Below are 20,982 nucleotides of genomic sequence, written 5' to 3'. Positions count from 1 at the left end.
ACCACACTCGGATTCAACAAACAACAACAAAAACACAATGTATTGATGTGTTTATCACCTAAAAACAGCTAACAACAAACTATGTTAACAACAACAAGATGAAGAACAACAACAATGGAACAAGAACAACAAGTCACGGATTTGAATTGCAAGAACACAAACAAACAATTACAACATAAACAAAATGGATAGATAGTTAGACCTTGGTTGGTATAATCTTAAGAATCCAAGAATATGATAATCTTGGACCCTTAACACTACACACAACGGTTAACCTAACTCCTACGTTGACACAAGAGGAACTTTACCTCCTCTAAACACCACCGTCTCAAGCCAACATTGCAACACAAGTGATATCCACACTTGTTGCCCTCATTTCGGTGTGGTGGCTATTCCAAGCCCTACAACTAAAGGTGTTTCATGTTCCAAGTCTTACATTAATGAACAACTAATGAGAAAAAGACCTAAAATGTTCTATTTATATTCTATTACAAGACAAGGCAAAATGACAACAATGCCCTTAAAAGGTGGGGTGGCCATGGAGTGCATTTGGACCCAATGAAGTGACCAAAATACCCTTAATGAAGATGACCAAATCATGACCCATTAAGTGTTGTCCAAAATCGTGAGTCCTCAAGTCTTCGATGCTCCAAGCAATCTTCCACACACGGCCTTGCTTGTGCTCAAAACGGGTTTTCCTTGCATATTCTTGTGCCCTCGGGGTGACCAAGTCTTGAGCCTTTAAATGATGACCTCCAATCATGTCTTCAAAAATTAAGGTGGCCATTTGACTTGTATCATAATTTAATGTTGTTGGGGTGAGTGGCCGTTGCTCCAACAAGTATTTAAGGCTATAATGGTCTGTGCAAATCACGAAGGCTCTGCCCCAAAGATAAGGACGCCAATGTTGAACTGCCTTGGCTAAGCTATTCAATTCACTCTCATAGGCAGCCGATTTAAAGTGTCGCATGGCCAATTGTATACTGAAAAAGGCAATAGGATGGCTATCTTGTTGCAACACTGCTCCTATACCACTTTCGGAGGCATCACACTCAATTATAAACTGCTTATCAAAATTTGGCAGTTGGTAAACTGGAGCATTTGCAAGTGCTTCTTTGAGGGTGCAGAAAGAAGCCAATGCTACATCATCCCACTAGAATAAGTTCTTTTTAAGCATGTTGTATAAAGGGGCTGATAATTGACTGTAATTCTTTATGAACTTGCGGTAATAACCTGCTAAGCCCAAGAATCCGCGCAAGGTAGTGATGGACTGTGGTTGAGGCCAATCAGTGATGACTTGAACTTTGCTTGCATCTACTGCCACGCTTGTTTCAGACACCACATGACCAAGATATACTACTTGTCTCTCACCAAAAGTGCATTTGGACTTCTTGAGATATAGGTTATGAGCACGTAATAACTCAAAAATTATACGTACATGTGAGAGATGATTGTCCCATGTCTTGCTAAATATTAAAATATCGTCAAAGAAAACCAACACAAACTGACGCAAATAGGGTTTAAATACCTCGTTCATAAGTGCCTGAAACGTTGATGGTGCGTTTGGCCATGATGCATATGAAAAGCTGTCTTCTCAATATCCAGAGGATCCGTGCGGACCTGATGATGGCCAGATTTCAAATCCAACTTTGTGAAGTATGTAGAACCGTGTAATTCATCTAATAATTCATCCACCACAGGAATTGGAAATTTATCCTTCACCGTCTTGGCATTGAGCTCGCGATAATCAACATAAAAACGCCAAGTTCCATCATGTTTACGGACCAATCAAATTAGGGATGAGAATGGTGATTTACTTGGCCGGATGATCCCTTGCTGTAACATCTCTTCACACTGTTTTTCTAGCTCATCCTTTTGTAAATTAGGATAGCGGTATGGCCAGACCACCACTGGGTTAGAACCAGGTAACAAACAAATGCGATGGTCACAATTTCTCATAGGAGGCAGCGTTGTAGGTTCTTGGAATAAGTCAAAAAATTTAGCCAAGAGTTGTTCCAATTTGGAGTGGTGCTTATTTGAATCATGCAATAAATGAAGCTTCAATTTTGAGCTGGTTTGTTGTCCATGAAAGACGACCTGTTGTCCATCTGAAGTAAAACTCATTGTGAGTGAAGCAAAGTCCTAGAGGATGGGGCCCAAAGCTTGTAACCATATTACCCCTAGAACAATGTGAAAGCCATCTAAGGGAATAACAAAGAAGTCGGCTTTAATAGCCTGATTATCAATATTGAAAGACATTGTAGGGCAAATCCCTTTGCTGTAAACTTTTTCTCCATTAGCAACTGAAACATTGGCACCTGTCCCCGATTGTACTTGCATCCCCAAGCGTTGGGATGCTGTGCAACTGATGAAATTGTGTGTGTTGCCCGAATCAACCAAACTCAACAATGCTTGACTCTTCATGAGTGCTCGTAATTGCATTGTTCTTGCACTTTTGTCCCGTGATGGCATGCAAAAAAATTTCAGGTTCTTGCACATTTTTCTGGCCAGGATTTTCATCATCTGGATCAGCTACTTCCAACCATAACAACTTTTTACATTGATGCCCAATTGAATATAGTTCATCACAATTATAACAGAATCCCTTCGCCCTTCTCTCCGCCATTTCAGCCCTTGTCAATTTTTTTATAAAAGGAGCGGATGAACTTACAACTTTCGATTCACTAATACCACTTAGCGCGTTGCTGCTCTTTGGAGTTGGAACTGTTGAAGTTGCAGTAGTATTCAAATAGCCTTTAGTCCCTTGTCAATTCTCTTTTCGAGAGGATGTTACCCGAATTACCTTCTGTTTCTTCTCAAATGCACGGGCTAAATTCATGGCATGACCCAAATCTGATGGAATTTGCATCTCCACATCAAGACGAATAGAATCAATCAGGCCGGCAATGAAGAGACTAACTTGTTGGTCTATGCTAACATGCTTGCCCTGGCTAACAGTTCTTGAAATCGGCACTGGTATTCTTCAACTGAGCCCGTTTGTTTCAAGTTAACCAAATCGCCCAATAGATTACTTCCCAACGGAGGCCCAAACCAGAGAGTACAATACTCTTTGAATTCCGACCAGTCAAGTGACTGATTATCTTGTTCAACCTGATGATACCATAATTGTGCCTCACGTAGAAGATGGAATGCGGCCAATCCCACCTTATCAGCTTCATTTGTTCTTTGATTGGAGAGGAATTTCTCACATCAATATAGCTAAATTAATGGGTCCTCGGATCCATCAAAGGTAAGGAAATCCAGTTTAGTGTATCTTGGCACCAGATTATTTCCCGCCAATTGATTGGACTTATTTTCGAGTTTGTAGGGTTGTTTACCTGTATTGCTACTTACTCTAGCCTCAGAATCTCTTCCTTGGTTCTTGCTAAACCCCACAATGAACTCCTCCAACTGTAACGATAATTGTTCCAATTGAGAAACCATCCTTGATTCAGATTGTTCCAATTGAGCAACCATTCTTAATTCAGATTGTGCCACTGGTTTCGCAATCCGTGCTTCATTCGCAGCCTGCGACTCTTGAAGGAGAGCCTGTAACCCTTCACGTTTACTTGGATCGCCCATGGTGTTTGGCTTTGGTTCCAAGTTGTTATGACCACGAGATATGGATCTTGTCACCGGACGATTCACTGAGAAGTCTGTGCTTAACAGATCCTTCTCCTTATTCTTATTTCGTGAGCGACCAATTTTTAATAAACAATAGGCTCGTTAAAAGGGAGTCTACAACCTTAGGACTCGTTAGAGAGAGACCCAGATCTCTTGTTATTTTTGATGTAAATTCCAGTCTTTCGTCTATTACTTCCCTCCTTATATAAAATCTTATTACAAGATATTTAGGTAAACTAAGAAACTACTAATATGGAAAAATCTATTTAAAATAAGAATTCTAGTAAAACTAAACTACTATTTACTTTTAATGCCCACAAACTTTGAAGGTTGCAAAATCTACAGATCCTTTTTGCCGTTTCTTTCCTTCTCAGCTTGAGGGCCCCGCCTTGCATAAACCTTACCCATGAACGAGTCTATAACATTACCCCCTTCCTCTAAGAAGAGCTTGTCCTTAAGCTCAAAGTGTGGATAGGCATCACGAATATGTGCAACATCCTCCCACGTAGCATTTGACTGTTCAAATCCACACCAGTGCACTAAAAGTTCCCAAGTTCCTCGATTAAGTCGAGCACGTAGAACAAAACAAGGCATAGAAACCACACGACCATCCTTTATTGGCGGCAGAGTCGGAGGAACTGTTGGTGCCACAACCTTAAAAGCCTTGAGGTGGGATACATGAAACACATTATACAACTTGCTCTCGCTGGGTAGTCGTAACTGATACGCAACTTCCCCTATTCGACGTAACACAGGAAAAGGCCCAAAGAACCGAGGTGCAAGCTTATGGCGCAAATGACCCCTAACAGATTTTTGACGATAAAGATGTAAACGAAGCCAAACTAGTGAACCTGGTTCAAATGCAGCCTCTCGGTGACTTTTGTCATAATATTCTTTCATTCTAACCTGAGATTGTTGCAACTTGCTGCGAATGTCACACAAAACTTAATCACGATCCAGCAATGCATTGTCAACAGCCTCTACCCGTGAAGAACCAGCTTCATAGGACAATAGACGAGGAGGATCTCGACCATAGACAACCTTAAAAGGAGTTGGTTGCAATGCGGTATGAAAGGAATTATTATAGCAATATTCTGCGCAAGGCAGCTAGTCAACCCATTTCTTTGGATAATCTCCAATCAAGCAATGCAAATACATTTCAATAATATGATTCACAACTTCCGTTTGGCCGTCAGTTTGAGGATGATACGCTGACGAGAATTCTAACTTTGTGCCACTTAGACGAAACAGTTCTCTCCAAAAAGTGCTTGTAAAAACCACATCTCTGTCACAAGTAATTGATTCGGGTATCCCATGCAGCCGAACAACATGCTCAAAGAAAACGCGAGCAACACGAGTTGCATTGTAAGGATGGGACATGGGTATGAAGTGTGCATATTTGGACATTGTGAGGATGCTTATCCGCAAGAAGGGGAGTGCGTGGTTCCAAACTTTGTAGTGAGGCGTGCCATGATTAGTAAGGCGATAGATGATCCTAGCCAACGGGAGAGTTTATTCCATACTAAATGTCTTGTGAAGGGAAGTGTGTGCACTATGGTGATAGATAGTGGAAGTTGTGCGAATGTGGTTAGTGTTGCAATGGTGAACTTCTTGAAATTGCCGACTACACCTCACACTAGTCCTTACAAGTTGCAATGGTTGATTGAATGCGGCGAGTTAAAGGTCACAAGGCAATGTGTGATACATTTTAAGGTTGCCAACTACCATGACGAGGTGCTTTGTGATGCGATACCAATGCAAGCTTGTCACTTGTTGTTAGGAAGGCCTTGACAATATGATAGGTCGACCAAACATGATGTAAGGTCCAATCGGTATACACTTGAGAAGGATGGCCGCAAGGTCGCTCTTCATTCATTATTGCCTTCCCAAGTGAATGAATTACACCAAAAGATGTGAGAATTGAGGGAAAAGGGAAAGAAGGCTGAGAGTGAGGGGAAAAGAGGGGAACCCGAGAGTGAGGTAGTAGGGGAAACCGAGGGGCTCCTAATTTCTAAGGGGCAAGGAAGTGTAGTGATGATAGCTAGGAGGAAAGAACTATTTGTGGATCATGACGAGGACACTTCAATGCTCCTCTTGGCTCATTGTTTTAATACTAACGCCACTAACATTTCTATTTCTCCTCCTATTTCTCATGTTTTGCAGGATTACGAGGATGTCTTCCCAAAAGAATTACCGCAAGGATTGCCCCCACTTCGGGGAATTGAGCACCGAATAGATTTTGTACTGGGTTCATAATTGCTCAACAAACTGGCTTATAGGAGCAACCCGACGGATACCAAGGAATTGCAACGCCAAGTTGAGGTACTCCTCAACAAGGGGTATATCAAGGAGAGTATGAGCCCTTGTGTGGTCTCGGTGCTACTAGCTCCTAAGAAAGATGGGACTTGGCGTATGTGCATTGATTGTCGAGCCATTAACAAGATAACGGTAAAATATCGTCACCCTATTCCTAGGTTAGATGATCTGCTTGATGAATTGAGTGGTTCGTGTTTGTTTTCTAAGATTGATTTGAGGAGTGACTATCACCAATTTCGTATACAACCGGGTGATGAATGGAAAATCGCCTTCAAGACCAAATTTGGTCTCTATGAATGGATGGTTATGCCATTCGGCCTAACAAACGCTCCAAGTACTTTCATGAGGCTAATGAATCATGTGATGAAGCCATTTATCGGAAAGTTTGTTGTTGTTTACTTTGATGATGTGTTGGTGTATAGTAAATCTTTAGATGAGCATGTAAAGCATTTACAATGTGTGTTTGATGTTCTCTGAAAGGAGAATTTATATGCTAATCTAGAAAAGTGTTCTTTTGGTGTCCATGAGGTTGTATTTCTTGGGTTTGTGGTGAGCTCAAGAGGGGTCGAAGTGGATGAATCTAAGATTGACGCCATTAAAAATTGGCCAACTCCCAAAACCATAGGTGAAGTGAGAAGCTTCCACGGGTTGGCTAGTTTTTATAGACGTTTTGTCAAAGGATTTAGCACCATTGCTGCTCCCTTAACCGAAGTGATTAAAAAGGATCGGCCTTTCAAGTGGGGAGATGAACAAGCTAAGGCCTTCGAGGACTTGAAAGCTATGCTTATCTCGGCCCCTTTGCTATAATTGCCGAATTTTGACTATATTTTTGAGGTCGAATGTGATGCTAGCAAAGTCGGCATAGGCGCGGTTTTAATGCAAGAAATGAAGCCTATTGCCTACTTTAGCGAAAAGCTCAAAGAAGCAACTCTAAACTACTCTACGTATGATTTAGAGTTGTATGCCTTGATTAGAGCCTTGGCCACTTGGCAACATTATTTGTGGCCTAAAGAATTCGTGATCCGAACGGATCATGAATCCTTGAAGCATCTACGGGCACAAGACAAGCTTAACCGGCGGCATGCCAAATGGATTGAATTTCTTGAAACTTTCCCTTATGTTATTCAATACAAGAAAGGTAAAGACAATGTGGTTGCCCATGCTTTGTCTCTAAAACATGTGCTTGTGTCTATTTTGTCGTCTAAGTTGATGGGGTTTGAAAGCCTCAAGTCTTTATATCCCGAGGACCCTCACTTCGCTCCTATCTATAGGGAAAGTGAAGAGTTGGATAGGGATAGGTGGGTTACGGATAGGGGTTCCCATCCTTATACCAAATTTGATGGATACTTATTTAAGGGTAGACGATTGTGTGTTCCCTCAAGTTCGTGAGGAGAATTATTTGTGAGGGAAGCACACAATGGCGGTCTAATGGGCCATTTTGGGGTCGAGAAGACCCTCGGAATTTTGGAAGAACAATTTTATTGGCCTAGAATGCACAAGGATGTGGCCCAGATTTGCTGCCAATGTGTTGAGTGCAAAGGAGCCAAGTCACGGCTCCAACCTTACGGGTTGTACACCCCATTATCCACCCCTTTGCGTCCTTGGCTTGACATATCAATAGACTTCGTGTTGGGATTGGCGAGGACTAGAAGGGGGCGGGATAGTATTTTTGTCCTGGTGGATTGGTTTTCCAAGATGGCTCACTTTATTCCTTGTTCTAAATGTGATGATGCACCTAGTGTAGCCTTTTTGTTTGTTGATAATGTTGTAAAACTTCATGGTGTTCCGAGGACCATAGTGAGTGATAGGGATTCTAAATTCTTAAGCCACTTTTGGAAGTCCATGTGGGGTAGACTCGGTACTAAGTTGTTCTTTTCGACTTCATGTCACCCACAAACCGATGCCCAAACGGAAGCAGTAAATAGGACCTTAGGGTCTATGCTACGGTCCATGGTTAAAGGAAAAATGACTTCTTGGGAGGATCACTTACCGTTGATTAAGTTTGCTTATAATTGGGTTATACACTCGAGCATGGGGTTGACACCCTTTGAGTGTGTATACGACATCAACCCCCTCACCCCTTTGGATTTAACCCCTTTGCTAAGTGATCTTGTGATAAGCTTAGATGGAACCAAACGGGCCGAGGCCATGAAGAAGCTACATTAGAAGGTGAGGTTGCGGTTGGAGAAGAAAAACCAAGAAGTTGCGAGGCGAGCCAACAAAGGAAGAAGAAAGCTCATTCTTGAACCGGGAGATTGGGTGTGGGTGCACCTAAGGAAGGATAGATTCCCGTCTCAAAGGAATGCTAACTTGATGCCACGGGGTGATGGACCGTTCCAAGTATTAGAAAGGATTAACGACAATGCCTACAAGATTGATCTACCCCCGAAATATCAAGTGCACAACACTTTCAACGTGTGTGATCTCTCTCGGGTCGAAACAGTGGAGGATGACAATGATTCGAATTTGAGGAAAAATTCCCTTCAAGATGGAGAGGACGATACGGGAACTCCTAGCTCGAGACCTTTCACACGAATCCAAGCACGTGAGTTGCAACGACTCCAAGCCTTGTTCACATCCTTGGCCATGTGTGAGGCCCTTGTGAGCCCATCTAAGGGCCTATATTTAATAAAATGTGAAGAAGCCCACCAAGAAACCCCAAACCCACCCACTTAAATGCCAAGGGTATTTTGGTCTTTGTTCCTCCTTTTCTAAGTGACTTACAAGCCATGTAATAGGGCTAGTCTTGCTTTAGTTGATTCCTATTATTCAAGAAACAAAAGACTTGTAATTTTTTTGACTTCTCTTTCTCATTTGGAGAGGCCAAAACCAAATTCTCACTAGTAGAGTGATACTAGTGTTGTATGTTGGCTAGAAACTAGGTTCTTGGGGTTCTTTGAGTTCCTCTTGGTCCAAGTAAGAACCTGGTATTGATATTTATTAGTCTTGGGGTTCTTTCTCTTGTTAGGGTTCTTAGATTAATGAATATTGTGTGTCAAGTTTCTATCTCTTTCTTTGTTAATTTTGTTAACATCGTGTTGTTGAATATAAAAGTCTAGTGAAGCCGTGTGGGGCTCTTTCGATTCACTAGCAATATTATCTTTGTTGTTAAACTCACTTTTCTAGTTCAAACAAGTGTTGCAAGCCTAGTGAAGCCGTGTGTGGCCATTTTCGATTCACTAGCACTTTGTTGTTCATCTTGTTATTCTTGTGTTGGTTGGAATCTCTTGATACACACTTAGCATTGTATCAGATAGCCAGATTTCAAATCCAACTTTGTGAAGTATGTAGAATCATGTAATTCATCTAATAATTCATCCACCACGGGAATTGGAAATTTATCCTTCACCGTCTTGGCATTTAGCTCGCGATAATCAACACAAAAACGCCAAGTTCCATTATGTTTACGAACCAATAAACATCCCTTGTTTACTCGGCCGGATGATCCCTTGCTGTAACATCTCTTAACACTATTTTTCTATCTTATCCTTTTGTAAATGAGGATAGCGGAATGACCAGACCACCACTGGGTTGGAACCAGGTAACAAACAAATACGATGGTCACAATTTCTCGTAGGAGGCAGCCTTGTAGGTTCTTGGAATAACTCAAAAAATTCAGCCAAGAGTTGTTCCAATTTGGAGTAGTGCTCATCTGAATCATGCAATAAATGAAGCTTCAATTTTGATCTGGTTTGTTGTCCATGAAACAGCCTCTCTACTTCTTTGGAGGTAGTGGTATGGATTGCGTACATTCTACCCTCCCCAGACCCCACGATGTGGGAATATACTGTTGTTGTTGTTGAAAGACGACCTGTTGTCCATCTGAAGTAAAACTCATTGTGAGTGAAGCAAAGTCTCAGAGGATGGGGCCCAAAGCTTGTAACTATATTACCCCTAGAACAATATGAAAGCCATCTAAGGGAATAACAAATAAGTCAGCTTTAAAAGCCTAAGACATTGCAGGGCAAATCCCTTTGCTGTAAACTTTTTCTCCATTAGCAACTAAAACATTGGCACCTGTCCCCGGTTGTACTTGCATCCCCAGGCGTTGGGCTGCTGTGCAACTGATGAAATTTTGTGTGTTGCCCGAATTAACCAAACTCAACAATGCTTGACCCTTCATGAGTGCTCGTAATTGCATTGTTCTTGCACTTTTGTCCCGTGATGGCATGCAAAGAAATTTCAGGTTCTTGTACATCTTTCTGGTCAGGATTTTCATCATCTGGATCAACTACTTCCAACCAAAAAAACTTTTTACATTGATGCCCAATTGAATATAGTTCATCACAATTATAACACAATCCCTTCGCCCTTCTCTCCGCCATTTCAGCCCTTGTCAATTTTTTTATGAAAGGAGCGGATGAACTTACAAGTTTCGATTCACTAATACAACTTAGCGTGTTGCTGCTCTTAGGAGTTGGAATTGTTGAAGTTGCAGCAGTATTCAAATAGCCTTTAGTCCCTCGCCAATTCTCTTTTCGAGAGGATGTTGCCCGAATTACCTTCTGTTTCTTCTCAAATGCACGGGCTAAATTCATGACATGACCCAAATCTGGTGGAATCTGCATCTCCACATCAAGACGAATAGAATCAATAAGGCCGGAAGTGAAGAGACTAACTTCTTGGTGTATGCGAACATACTTGCTTGCCCTGGCTAACAGTTCTTGAAATCGCCGCTGGTATTCTTCAACTGAGCCCGTTTGTTTCAAGTTAACCAAATCGCCTAATGTATTACTTCCCAATGGAGGCCCAAACCTGAGAGTACAATATTCTTTGAATTCCGACCAGTCAAGTAACTGATTATCTTGTTCAACCTGATGATACCATAATTGTGCCTCACCTAGAAGATGGAATGCGGCCAATTCCACCTTATCAGCTTCATTTGTTCTCTGATCGGAGAAGAATATCTCACATCGGTGTAGCCAAATTAATGGGTCCTCGGATTCATCAAAGGTAGGGAAATCCAGTTTTGTGTATCTTGGCACCAGATTATTTCCCGCCAATTGATTGGACCTATTTTCGAGTTTGTAGGGTTGTTTACCAGTATTGCTACTCACTTGCTAAACCCCACAATGAACTCCTGGAACTGTAACGATAATTGTTCCAATTGAGAAACCATCCTTGATTTAGATTGTTCCAATTGAGCAACCATTCTTGATTCAGATTGTGCCACTGGTTCCGCAATCCGTGCTTCATTCACAGGCTGCGCCTCTTGAAGGAGAGCCTGTAACCCTTCACGTTTACTTGGATCGCCTATGGTGTTTGGCTATGGTACCAAGTTGTTACGACCACGAGATATGGATCTTGTCACCGGACGATTCACTGAGAAGTCTGTTAACAGATCCTTCTCCTTATTCTTATTTCGTGAGCGGCCAATTTTTAATAAACAATAGGTTCGTTAAAAAGGAGCCTACAACCTTAGGACTCATTGGAGAGAGACCGATCTCTTGTTATTTTTGATGTAAATTCCAGTCTTTCGTCTATTACTTTCCCTCCTTATATAGAATCCTATTACCAGATATTTAAGGAAACTAAGAAACTACTAACATGGAAAAATCTATTTAAAATAAGAATTCTAGTAAAACTAAACTACTATCTATTTTTAATGCCCATAAAATCTGAAGGTTGCAAAATCTACAGATCCTCTTTGCCGTTTCTTTCCTTTTCAGCTTGAGGGCCCTACCTTGCATAAACCTTACCCATGAACGAGTCTATAACAGACTGCCACTCTGTAGAACTTGCCTTTAAGTTTAGGAGGTACCTTCTTATTACACAAAACTTTAGAGGCGAGCCTCCATTTCATCCACTCTGCACCAGTATGATGTGTGACATCCTTGCCAGTTTCTCCATTCCCCTCTATCATAGATCCAAGACACGTGAAACTATCTCTCTCCTGAATGGCTTGGGAATCCAGCTTCGCTACCAAGTCAGGCTCATTCGTCAAATCACTAAACTTGCACTCTAAGTATTCCATCTTGGTCCTGCTCAACCTAAAACCCTTTAGACTGCAAGGTTTGAGGTTTGTCGCCAAACCTCTAACTTATCATTAACTCCTCCTTAGGTCTTGTCAATCAGAACTATAGTGCTACTCCCAATACCAATGAAAAAGCCCCACTGCATGTGAGTTAGACCTTACAATGCAAGAATAGATGACCGACATCCTCAGGATGTTCTTTGCAAAGGGGCATCTATTACAAAGTTGGATACCTTACGATGCAAGACATTCTTGAAGGTTTGCTTGAGTGGTTAAGGCTTCTCTAACCACGAACGACTAATCAAGTGAAACAAGATAATTTCAGGGGCACTTGTTGTGCCAAATCTTCTTCCATGGCCAAAAATCTGTATAGTCATAAGTGGATAGCAACTTGTAGCATTATTGGACTGAAAAATTACCTTTCTGTTTACCCCTCTAGGTAATGGAATCAATCTTTGGTTGGTTCAGAGAAGTGTTACCAAGCAATGTAGAATTTAACATGTACCTTGTTAATCCCAATCATTCAAGTTTCTTCTCAGAAAGAGATCCCACCCTTGAGCAGTAGAGAACTCCGCTCTCTCAGCATTATGCTGAGGAGATATGCTGTAAGTCTAGGAAACATGTCTTTTAAAGGAGAGTTCCCCCACCAAGCATCTTTCCAAAATCTGATTTTCCTTCCATTTCCAAGTGAGAAACCAGAATATCATTAAACTTGCTCCAAAATGAATGTGTGCATCCAAGGTTCCTACTCCAAAAGACGAGCTTGAACCTTTTGTTACCCAGAGACTTTCTACTAGAACCTTGTAAAGCTTAAACCTCTAAGTGCTATACACTTGCCTTTAACAATGAATGAAAAGGTTAAAGTCAATATACAAATTAAAAAAGTGGAAACGCCAATGCAAAGAACAAAGTTAAAGAGTAGTAAATAGTAAAATATCATGCCTTGTGAAAAATAACGACACATCGTGTATGCATTTATATGTTTATATTGGATATTGTTTCCTTTTGTATAACCAAGTGTTCAGATCCCTAGAATTTAGACCCTACGCTTTATTTTATCATTGTTTTGGCCTGATTCCAAAGTCCTTTTAATGATACAAACTTTTGATGGCTCGCATGCTTCTACTGTTAATATTGTAGGGACAATTCAAAACTTTGTTCATGTGGTGGCGATCGACAAGTATTTTATTGGGATGTCTCAACAGGTCATGTAATTCGCAAATTTCGTGGCCATGATAGTGAGGTTGATACAAATTCTTACTCCTAAATTCAGAATGAAAAGAAAGTTTCATTGGAAATTTGTAGCGAGTATAATACACAAAGGTCTGCTCAAATCAGTTGGTAAAGACTATATGGAGACAGATCTTTTTCAGAAACATTTTGTGAGAAAGTATCAGTTTATAACTATTGAAACAATCTTTGGAAAAGTACCTTACAAAGAAATCTCTAAAAGGGGGGAGGGGCTGCAGCAGCTTCAGGAAATATAGGTTGGCACTAAAGCTATACTAGGTAGTGTTGGAGTGGTGATGGTGAATTAATGATGATAGGATTAGTCATACAAGGTTGTGTTAATTTCTAGCAGTGAATACTGAAGAGTGATGGCCCATGACAATGCTTAGTGGGCTGCGTTACGTTAAGGGTATCGAGGTTGACTGGTTGTCTATCTAGGTGAGTATCGAACATGGTCTCTTTCTACCGCTTGTGAAAGCATTCCTTCCAAATAAAATGTTTTGAGGCCCAATCGTCAGCGGTAATGGCGGTAGTGTAGATAGGCTTAGTATGAATAGTTAAAAAGTTAAAAGTAAGCATGGCCACTGGAAATGCGAATCACTATCCTTGTCGTGTTGTAATAGTTTCTTCACCTAACCTATCAAAACAATAATTCTTGTTATAAGTTTCTTCATTCAAAGAGATGTCCGAACAGGGAAACTTAGTTGTAGAAAATATTGGAAAGGGGAAAAGCAGAAGCTCTAATAAAATTTGCGTCAAAATAAAAGATGCCGATGTCAAATATGGTGTCAGAGTTCTTGATAGTCTTTTTGTTCTTCAAATTATTCAATGTAAACAGGTGGTAAAATGTCAAGGTTCATGGCCTAGGTGTAAATTTATCTTACTGTTTATAAGACTCCACTTTTTGTGTGTGCTTTGATATGCTTGTATCTTGTTATGTTTGTGATGCTGCAATATTAACTTGAAATTTCAATTTCATTTTTCTGTGTAAACTTTCAGAACTGGATCACATATAATGTGGTGCTATTTAGGATTGAAGCCTTAATCATTCTTGATCTAAATCAGAATTTCCTCTTGCTCTGGTTAGAATGTGCTGTAAATAAAAATGTGAAATCCTAATTTGGCATAGTACATAGACAACAAAAACTAGTCAAGAGGACAAAACATCTACAAATGTATGCTGTGTTGTTTGATAGTCTTAAGCTTCCCTACATATCATTGTAGAATGTGTATATGAGTGGAAAGAAACCCAGTATTGTGTTAAATGGTTGACTAGAAATTCTCTTAGGTGTTCTGGTTTATATTTAACTGTAAACTTGAAGGTGTTGGAGCTATAGCTATTTTGTCATCCTTTATCTCCCAATAAAAAAAATTGACGATTACCTCTGTTATGTGATATCTGTTTGCTAACTGTATCAAACCCTCCCCAGACCCCACTTGTAGGATCACACTGGGTATGTTGTTGTTTGCTATTTGTAGCAAAAAAATTACAAATTCCATGTCTTGTTTGCCTAGAAGAGTCAAGATACTAGTGTCCTCTATGTGAAATCCTTCTGCTTTATAACTATTACATTTTTGAGACTTTGTAGTTCATATGTATGTTTTTTGAGTTTACATACCTCATTAAAAAGAAAATGTATATGTTCTCGTAAAGCTCTGTTTCTCTTTTATGGATGTTTAAAAGCCTCATCTTTGGGTTTAACCAAGTGAATTGTTTCTTTTGTGCTTACTACAATTATGCCTCAATCAACGACGACTACATTTTTCTAGTTCTAGATGAAGTTAAAATAAATCTGAACTTCTACTATTGATTTGTAATTGTAGCATTAATCTGGCCTGGATTTGTTTCGATTATGATCACAGCTTTCCTTTTTGGCATTTCCTTTGTGATTGGGGCCTTGGATGTCATCTTTCTGTAGCCTTTTCTGAACCTTCCAGTGGCATGTCAGATTTCTTGCTACTAAAGTCTGAAAGAATATGTTTTCTGTTCTGTTGGGTCCAAAACTGAACCAAATTCCTTTGTCTGTGTGTTGCCATTTTAAATATCTCGTCAAAGTTATGGTAACTGTTCTTTTCACTTTCTTAATGTAAAAAGGGCAGCCCGGTGCACTAAATCTACCGCTATGCGCGGTGTCCAGGGAAGGACCCTACCACAAGGGTGTATCTTAAAGTATGACCATTTAATGCACAAAAAATTTCAGCCATAGATGTCCAGTTAACGCTACTGTATACCTTATGTAGCTCAGAGTACTTGTAAGAGAAAGAGCTATTCGGTATTTAAATAGTGACGATTTATGGTGGGTGCTGCTAGAAGCTAGTATCTTGATTTTAAAACATTATCTATAACAGTTCTATCTTGCATCTAAATGATTCGGCAGTGCATCCACTGCTTTTTAAACAGTTCCCTCTTCCATGTCTGTCAGGTGAATGCTGTGAAGTTTAATGAGTATGCTTCTGTTGTAGTATCGGCAGGATATGATAAATCATTGCGTGTTTGGGATTGCAAATCTCGCAGCACTGAACCAATTCAGGTGAATAACTTCCCTTTGATTTGCAAGATCTATCTGGGTAGACATTCTCAGTAGCACTAAATGTTGGGATTGAACTTGAGCTAAACCAAATAAGTTGAGATCTGATAAAATAAATTTTTAGGGGTTCGCTTTTTACGGTGCTTTGATCTTTTACGCAGTGGCAGACGAAAGGAAGGACATGTTCCATGATTGAACCTCAGAACACCCATACATTGCTTCCCTTGGAAGAGTATTTTCTCTTCCACTTCAATACCCCTAGCACTGCAGAAACTAGTTAATAGGAAGTCACAAATATCAGAACTCATCTTCACATTGGATTATGTTAATAATCTGTTCCTCAACTGATCTACTTAACTAAACCTACTTGATCTTTAACTGGTAGGACTCTACAGGAAAAACTTACAGGTGAAGAAGGAAGAGAAGAACTACTTGATCTTTAACTTGTAGGACAACAACAACAAACCCAGTGTATTCCCACATAGTGAGGTGAGGTCTGGGGAGGGTAAGATGTACGCAGTCCACACCTCTACCTCTAAAGAAGTAGAAAGGCTGTTTCCGATAGACTGGTAGGACTCTACAGGAAAAAATTACAGGGGAGATAAACTCAATGCAATATTTAATATAAGCTGCAATCAATGGACTATTTTCAGTGTCAAAGCTCCACCGGTAATCAAATGAGAACAAGGAAAATGAACTTGGAGAAAGAGGGGAAAGAAAGAGATTTGGTAAGTGAAACATCGTGAATAGAGCACATTGAGCCCATGAGAAACTTTTGGCCAAGTTATGCCAGATTCCACCAAATAGAAATGGAACCTAACCATACATGTCATAATGATAATAGAAGTTAAAGAGGGTGTTTATGCTTGTCTTGCGCTTTATCTGGAGGACATTCGAGACGGGGGTTCATTTATTTGACACATACATGCGAGAGTTTGACTCCATGAAAAATTGAGACTGCTGAATTAAGCCTACTTGGGATGTCGAGCGAAATTTCAATTTTCCTCCTCTATTATGAGGCCCTTGGTGCTATCTTCTATATTCTGGCTAAGATTTGAGCTTTTTTTCTCTTTTGGTCTTATAACGAATAACTGATTTGAGCTGGTCTTGTTTGATTTGCAGATCATTGATACCTTTCTAGATAGTGTAATGTCTATTTGTCTCACAAAAACTGAGATAATTGCTGGAAGTGTTGATGGAACTGTTCGAACATTTGACATCAGAGTTGGTAGGTATGTACTGTCTATATGTTAAAATCGTTAATTTCCTTTCTCATTTCTGCTCCAGGATGTAATATTTGAAGAGGATTGTTAGTTAATGTACTGTATATGTTCTCTGTAGAGAGCTATCTGATAATTTGGGTCAGCCTGTCAACTGTATCTCTCTTTCAAATGATGGCAACTGTATATTAGCAAGTTGCCTAGATTCAACTCTTCGGCTTCTAGATAGGTGATTTCTTTTGCAAGTATTTCATCTTGTTTCCTTTGCTTTTTGTAGCCCTTGTTATTCATGCCGTCTTATTTCTAATTGCTTTCAACAGGTCTAGTGGCGAACTATTGCAAGAATACAAGGGCCATATTTGCAAGGTTAGGATGGAAACCTGGTTCTGAGTGGTGGTCTATCGTTCTTATAGCAATCATTTCTTCTCGGTCACAAAAAGTAAATTAATAAATAGGAACTGTTTTCTAGAAGATCCCTGCTGTGGCACTTTGGTGGATCTCTTTGTTTTTCTTTTATTTTGTCTACTTTCCAGGTAAAGCAGTGTAATGGTCGCTAACTATTCTGTTTGACTGTTTTCTTCTTGTAGTCTTTCAAAACAGACTGCTGCCTTACAAACAGTGATGCACATGTGGCTGGTGGCTCGGAAGATGGCTATATATACTTCTGGGACCTGGTTGATGCATCAGTTGTATCCAGCTTCCGAGCTCATGATTTAGTGGTAAAGTATTTATTATAGATGCATCTAGCAGACTAGCTGCAAAATATATTCCATTTTCTGGAGGATCCCAAACCTGATTAGTTAGGAAATATCATTTTAATCTCTTGAGCGGGGCTTATTGGGGCTTATTCTATTCTCTTGCGCTATTTACTTCTGTTATCCCAAATAGCCTTGCATTCTCACCTTCACCATAATCATTCACTTCCAGTAATTTGTTAGAGCCCATTCGAGGATTAATGTTTCTTTTGATAATTCAAATCTCAGTATAATATTGCGTTGAAATGAGCTTAAATGAAAAGATATAATTGATGAGGATTCATAGCCAATCCAATCTTGAGTTTGGGGTTGAGGCATAGTTGTAGACTTTTTGGAATTCTTCAAACCAACAAAGCACCTTCCAGTGACATCCCAGTTATTTCAAAATATAAACTTTGTTGCTAGCTAAGGAGAAAAGGTGATTTGTTGCTTTTTCTTATTTATTTTTCTAATTAATGGATTTAAGAGTTCAAAAGTTTAAAATAATTTTGTTAGGCAATTATTAAAATTTGAAAAAGAGCCTATCTATTATGCTTCACTAATGATATTGTTGACGTTTTAGATATTCTTACTTAAGCTATGCTTATCGAAACAGGTTGAAGTGTTGGTTCAACTTCCTAAGATAGACCGCTCAGAAAGAACAGAGCAAGGTAAAAATTAAGAAAAGAAAAAAGGCTTTAGAGATAGAAGATTTGAATGCTTCCAATGTCCTTTATCCAATATATACTTTTGCAGATAAGGCCTTTAAATCTGTTTACCCCTGCATATAGCCCTCAGTTAGCTCCATTTCAAACTGTAACACAGTGTTCAGTTGCAATATGCTGTATATTATGGAATGTATTTGGCATAAAATACACTATACGTGGTTATTCTTCGATCTTCATTAATTCCTTGTGCCATCTTACTTTTCATTGGAGTTGTTTTCTGGTGGACAAGTTAATAAGTTGTTCTCGACTAAAAATGGGACAAACCCACCTACTGAAGTAGAAAGAAAGCCCGTCTTCTCTATATACAAAATATAATCATGCATTACTGCTCTCTTAACCTTCTCGCTGATCAGTATATTCCAGTTCGGTTTGATAATTTCTTGATCCCCTTGTGCATTAGATTTTCAGGTGTTACATGTTCACACTATCAAGTATGCTTTAGGAATGATACAAAAACCTATGTAATTTGGGGTAATGTTAAGGCGTCTAGAGATCAAATAGTTGCTTCTCCCTTGCAGGTAACTAGCGTGAGTTATCACCCGAAAGAAAACTGCATGATGACGTCTTCTGTAGATAGCACAGTCCGAGTTTGGAAAGCATGAGATATGGAACCAAAAGGCATCTGATCATTTCCTGATAATCGTACATGAAGAAAATTGTGTACTCGAATCAAATCAGCAGTTTATGAGAGAACAGATTCGTCGTAACAAAGGTGTCAATCTGGGGTTTGTACTTGCAAGTTGGTGAGCTTGATTCTTTCCGTTTCAAGTTTGAATTTCTATTTATGTGGTTCTGATATGTCTGTTGTATTGTTACAGAATTTTTTGAAACTCTGATATCACCTCCTCTCTCCCCCGGGATGTAATTGGGGAGGGTGGTGGTTAGATAGGGTGATGTAGATTTCAGAGAAGATGCTTGAATCATGTATTATTCAAATCAAGCGCGAGTTACATCAGTTATGAGAGATGGAGAGGCGATATCCTAATTCATCGGACCAGATATAGAAATAGATGCTCCAGCAATGACAATGATTAACTTGATTTGCTGTTTTCTTAACATATGACAGAGAAAAACTAACTCGTTAAGGAGAGTTTTACAATAAAAGATTAAAGCATCAAAATAAGAGTAATTCACCAAATTTTCTTTCAAAGCGTTGAGTCTATTCATTACATCATTTTCACTACATGCTTGTTTGATTAAACAAGTTATGACCCTCTCAGAAAGCATAGTTGTTGAATTGGTAGAAATAACGCCCGCTAATCACTTTTTTGGTCTATCTTTGATAATGAACACCATCATAAAACTTCACAGTTTCATAGGCACAATGCCTTCGAGTTCTTCCCCCATGGAATTGGAAACTTCGTGACCCTATTAGAAAGCATAGCTTATCCAAGGAATTGTGGTCTCAGAGTGATGGGCAAGCTGGCAAATTTATCCGCACTCAGTGTATACAAGAAAACTAATGTAATTTATCATGGTTAAGTGCTTTAAATGAAGTAAAATACATGTTAATTAATCATAGTTAAATAGCAAACTCAAAATTCATACCATCCTTTTGGGCCTTGGCTTTCCTTTTATGGGCCTGTATAAAAAATTGGCCCATGGGCTTCCTTTTCTGGGCCTGTATAGAACAACATAATCATCTGTTTCCTTGACTTGTAATTTATCCAAGAGTAAATAAATAATTACACCACTGATTTTGTTTGAGATTTTAAAAAAGGCACCTAAATTTTAACATTGATCTATTACCCCACGATTTTTCTTTATTTCGTTGCAAACGTACCATTTTTCGCTAAATCTCAGTCACAACAAAGTGAGTGAAGACACGCGCCAATCAGGTGCTGCCACGTGTCAACTACGTTTAATTTCTTATTTTTTTTAATAAAAAATTCCTTTTTATTTAATTTAACACCCCACCCACCCCATCCAGCACCCCTCGCATTAGCAGCTCCCCTCAACCACCACCCCCATTTAGCACCCCCATCCCCCATCCAACACCCTCACCCCCATTAGCATCTCCCCTTAACCCCCCCAATCCTCTCCCACACTCCGTCAGCATGCATTCCCGTTCTTTTTTTTTTTTTGGTTCAAATCACTTCAAAAAAATAGTTTTATGATTGAATTGAGTTTTAAAGATAGTTAAATGATATGATTTAACTGAAAAATGGAGCTTTAATGAAATGATTTTTTTTTAAAAAAAGCTTCAATGGAGGAGCTTTAATGGTGACATTGTGTTGAAGAGCTTTAATGGTGTGGAAGAAAACATTGTGTTGAAGAAGAAATGGTGGGCAGTTAAATGATATGATTTAATTGTAAAATGGAGCTTTAATGAATGATTTTTTTATTTTTTTTTTGAAAAAAGCTTCAATGGAAGCTTTAATGGTGAATTGAGTTGAAGAAGAAAGAGTGAGTGGGTTTGGGGGGGGGGGGGGGGGGGGGGGGGGGGCAGAGATAATTTTATAAAATAAATAAATATTATTTTTTTTAAAAAAAGAATATAAATTATATATCAATTATTTTACACGTGACAACTTTTGATTGGTCAAAACAATTAAATTCGAGCCCTTTCACGCGCTTGTGGCGCGTGTATACAGGCAGAGGGTCAAAATGGTGTGGTTACAACGGATT

At 39.5% G+C, this 20,982-nt stretch overlaps 1 protein-coding gene across 3 annotated transcripts in view; it reads left to right on the top strand.

Annotated features, from left to right (window-relative positions):
- LOC107850621 (WD repeat domain-containing protein 83) overlaps positions 1 to 19,421 on the top strand; it is a 27,304-nt gene extending 7,883 nt beyond the window's left edge. Inside the window, exons 2-9 of one of the 3 annotated variants that reach the window (XR_001668678.2) lie at positions 13,055 to 13,157; positions 15,568 to 15,675; positions 16,795 to 16,904; positions 17,014 to 17,121; positions 17,213 to 17,258; positions 17,480 to 17,611; positions 18,873 to 19,097; positions 19,173 to 19,421. Coding sequence is in view for 2 of the 3 variants with exons in the window: in XM_016695278.2 (XP_016550764.1) it covers positions 13,055 to 13,157; positions 15,568 to 15,675; positions 16,795 to 16,904; positions 17,014 to 17,121; positions 17,213 to 17,258; positions 17,480 to 17,611; positions 18,873 to 18,956 (691 nt within the window). In the remaining variant the exon portion in view is untranslated. Of the gene's footprint in view, positions 1 to 13,054; positions 13,158 to 15,567; positions 15,676 to 16,794; positions 16,905 to 17,013; positions 17,122 to 17,212; positions 17,259 to 17,479; positions 17,612 to 18,242; positions 18,298 to 18,872 lie in introns of all 3 variants that reach the window. The other 2 variants (XM_016695279.2, XM_016695278.2) reach the window with 2 other exon arrangements.
- Positions 19,422 to 20,982: the final 1,561 nt, after the last annotated feature.

This window comes from Capsicum annuum, chromosome 12 (genome assembly GCF_002878395.1).
Source record: "Capsicum annuum cultivar UCD-10X-F1 chromosome 12, UCD10Xv1.1, whole genome shotgun sequence".
Classification (NCBI taxonomy): domain Eukaryota; kingdom Viridiplantae; phylum Streptophyta; class Magnoliopsida; order Solanales; family Solanaceae; genus Capsicum; species Capsicum annuum.
The sequence above is the reverse complement of the archived record's forward strand: the minus strand, read 5'-3'. Positions and strand labels throughout refer to the sequence as shown.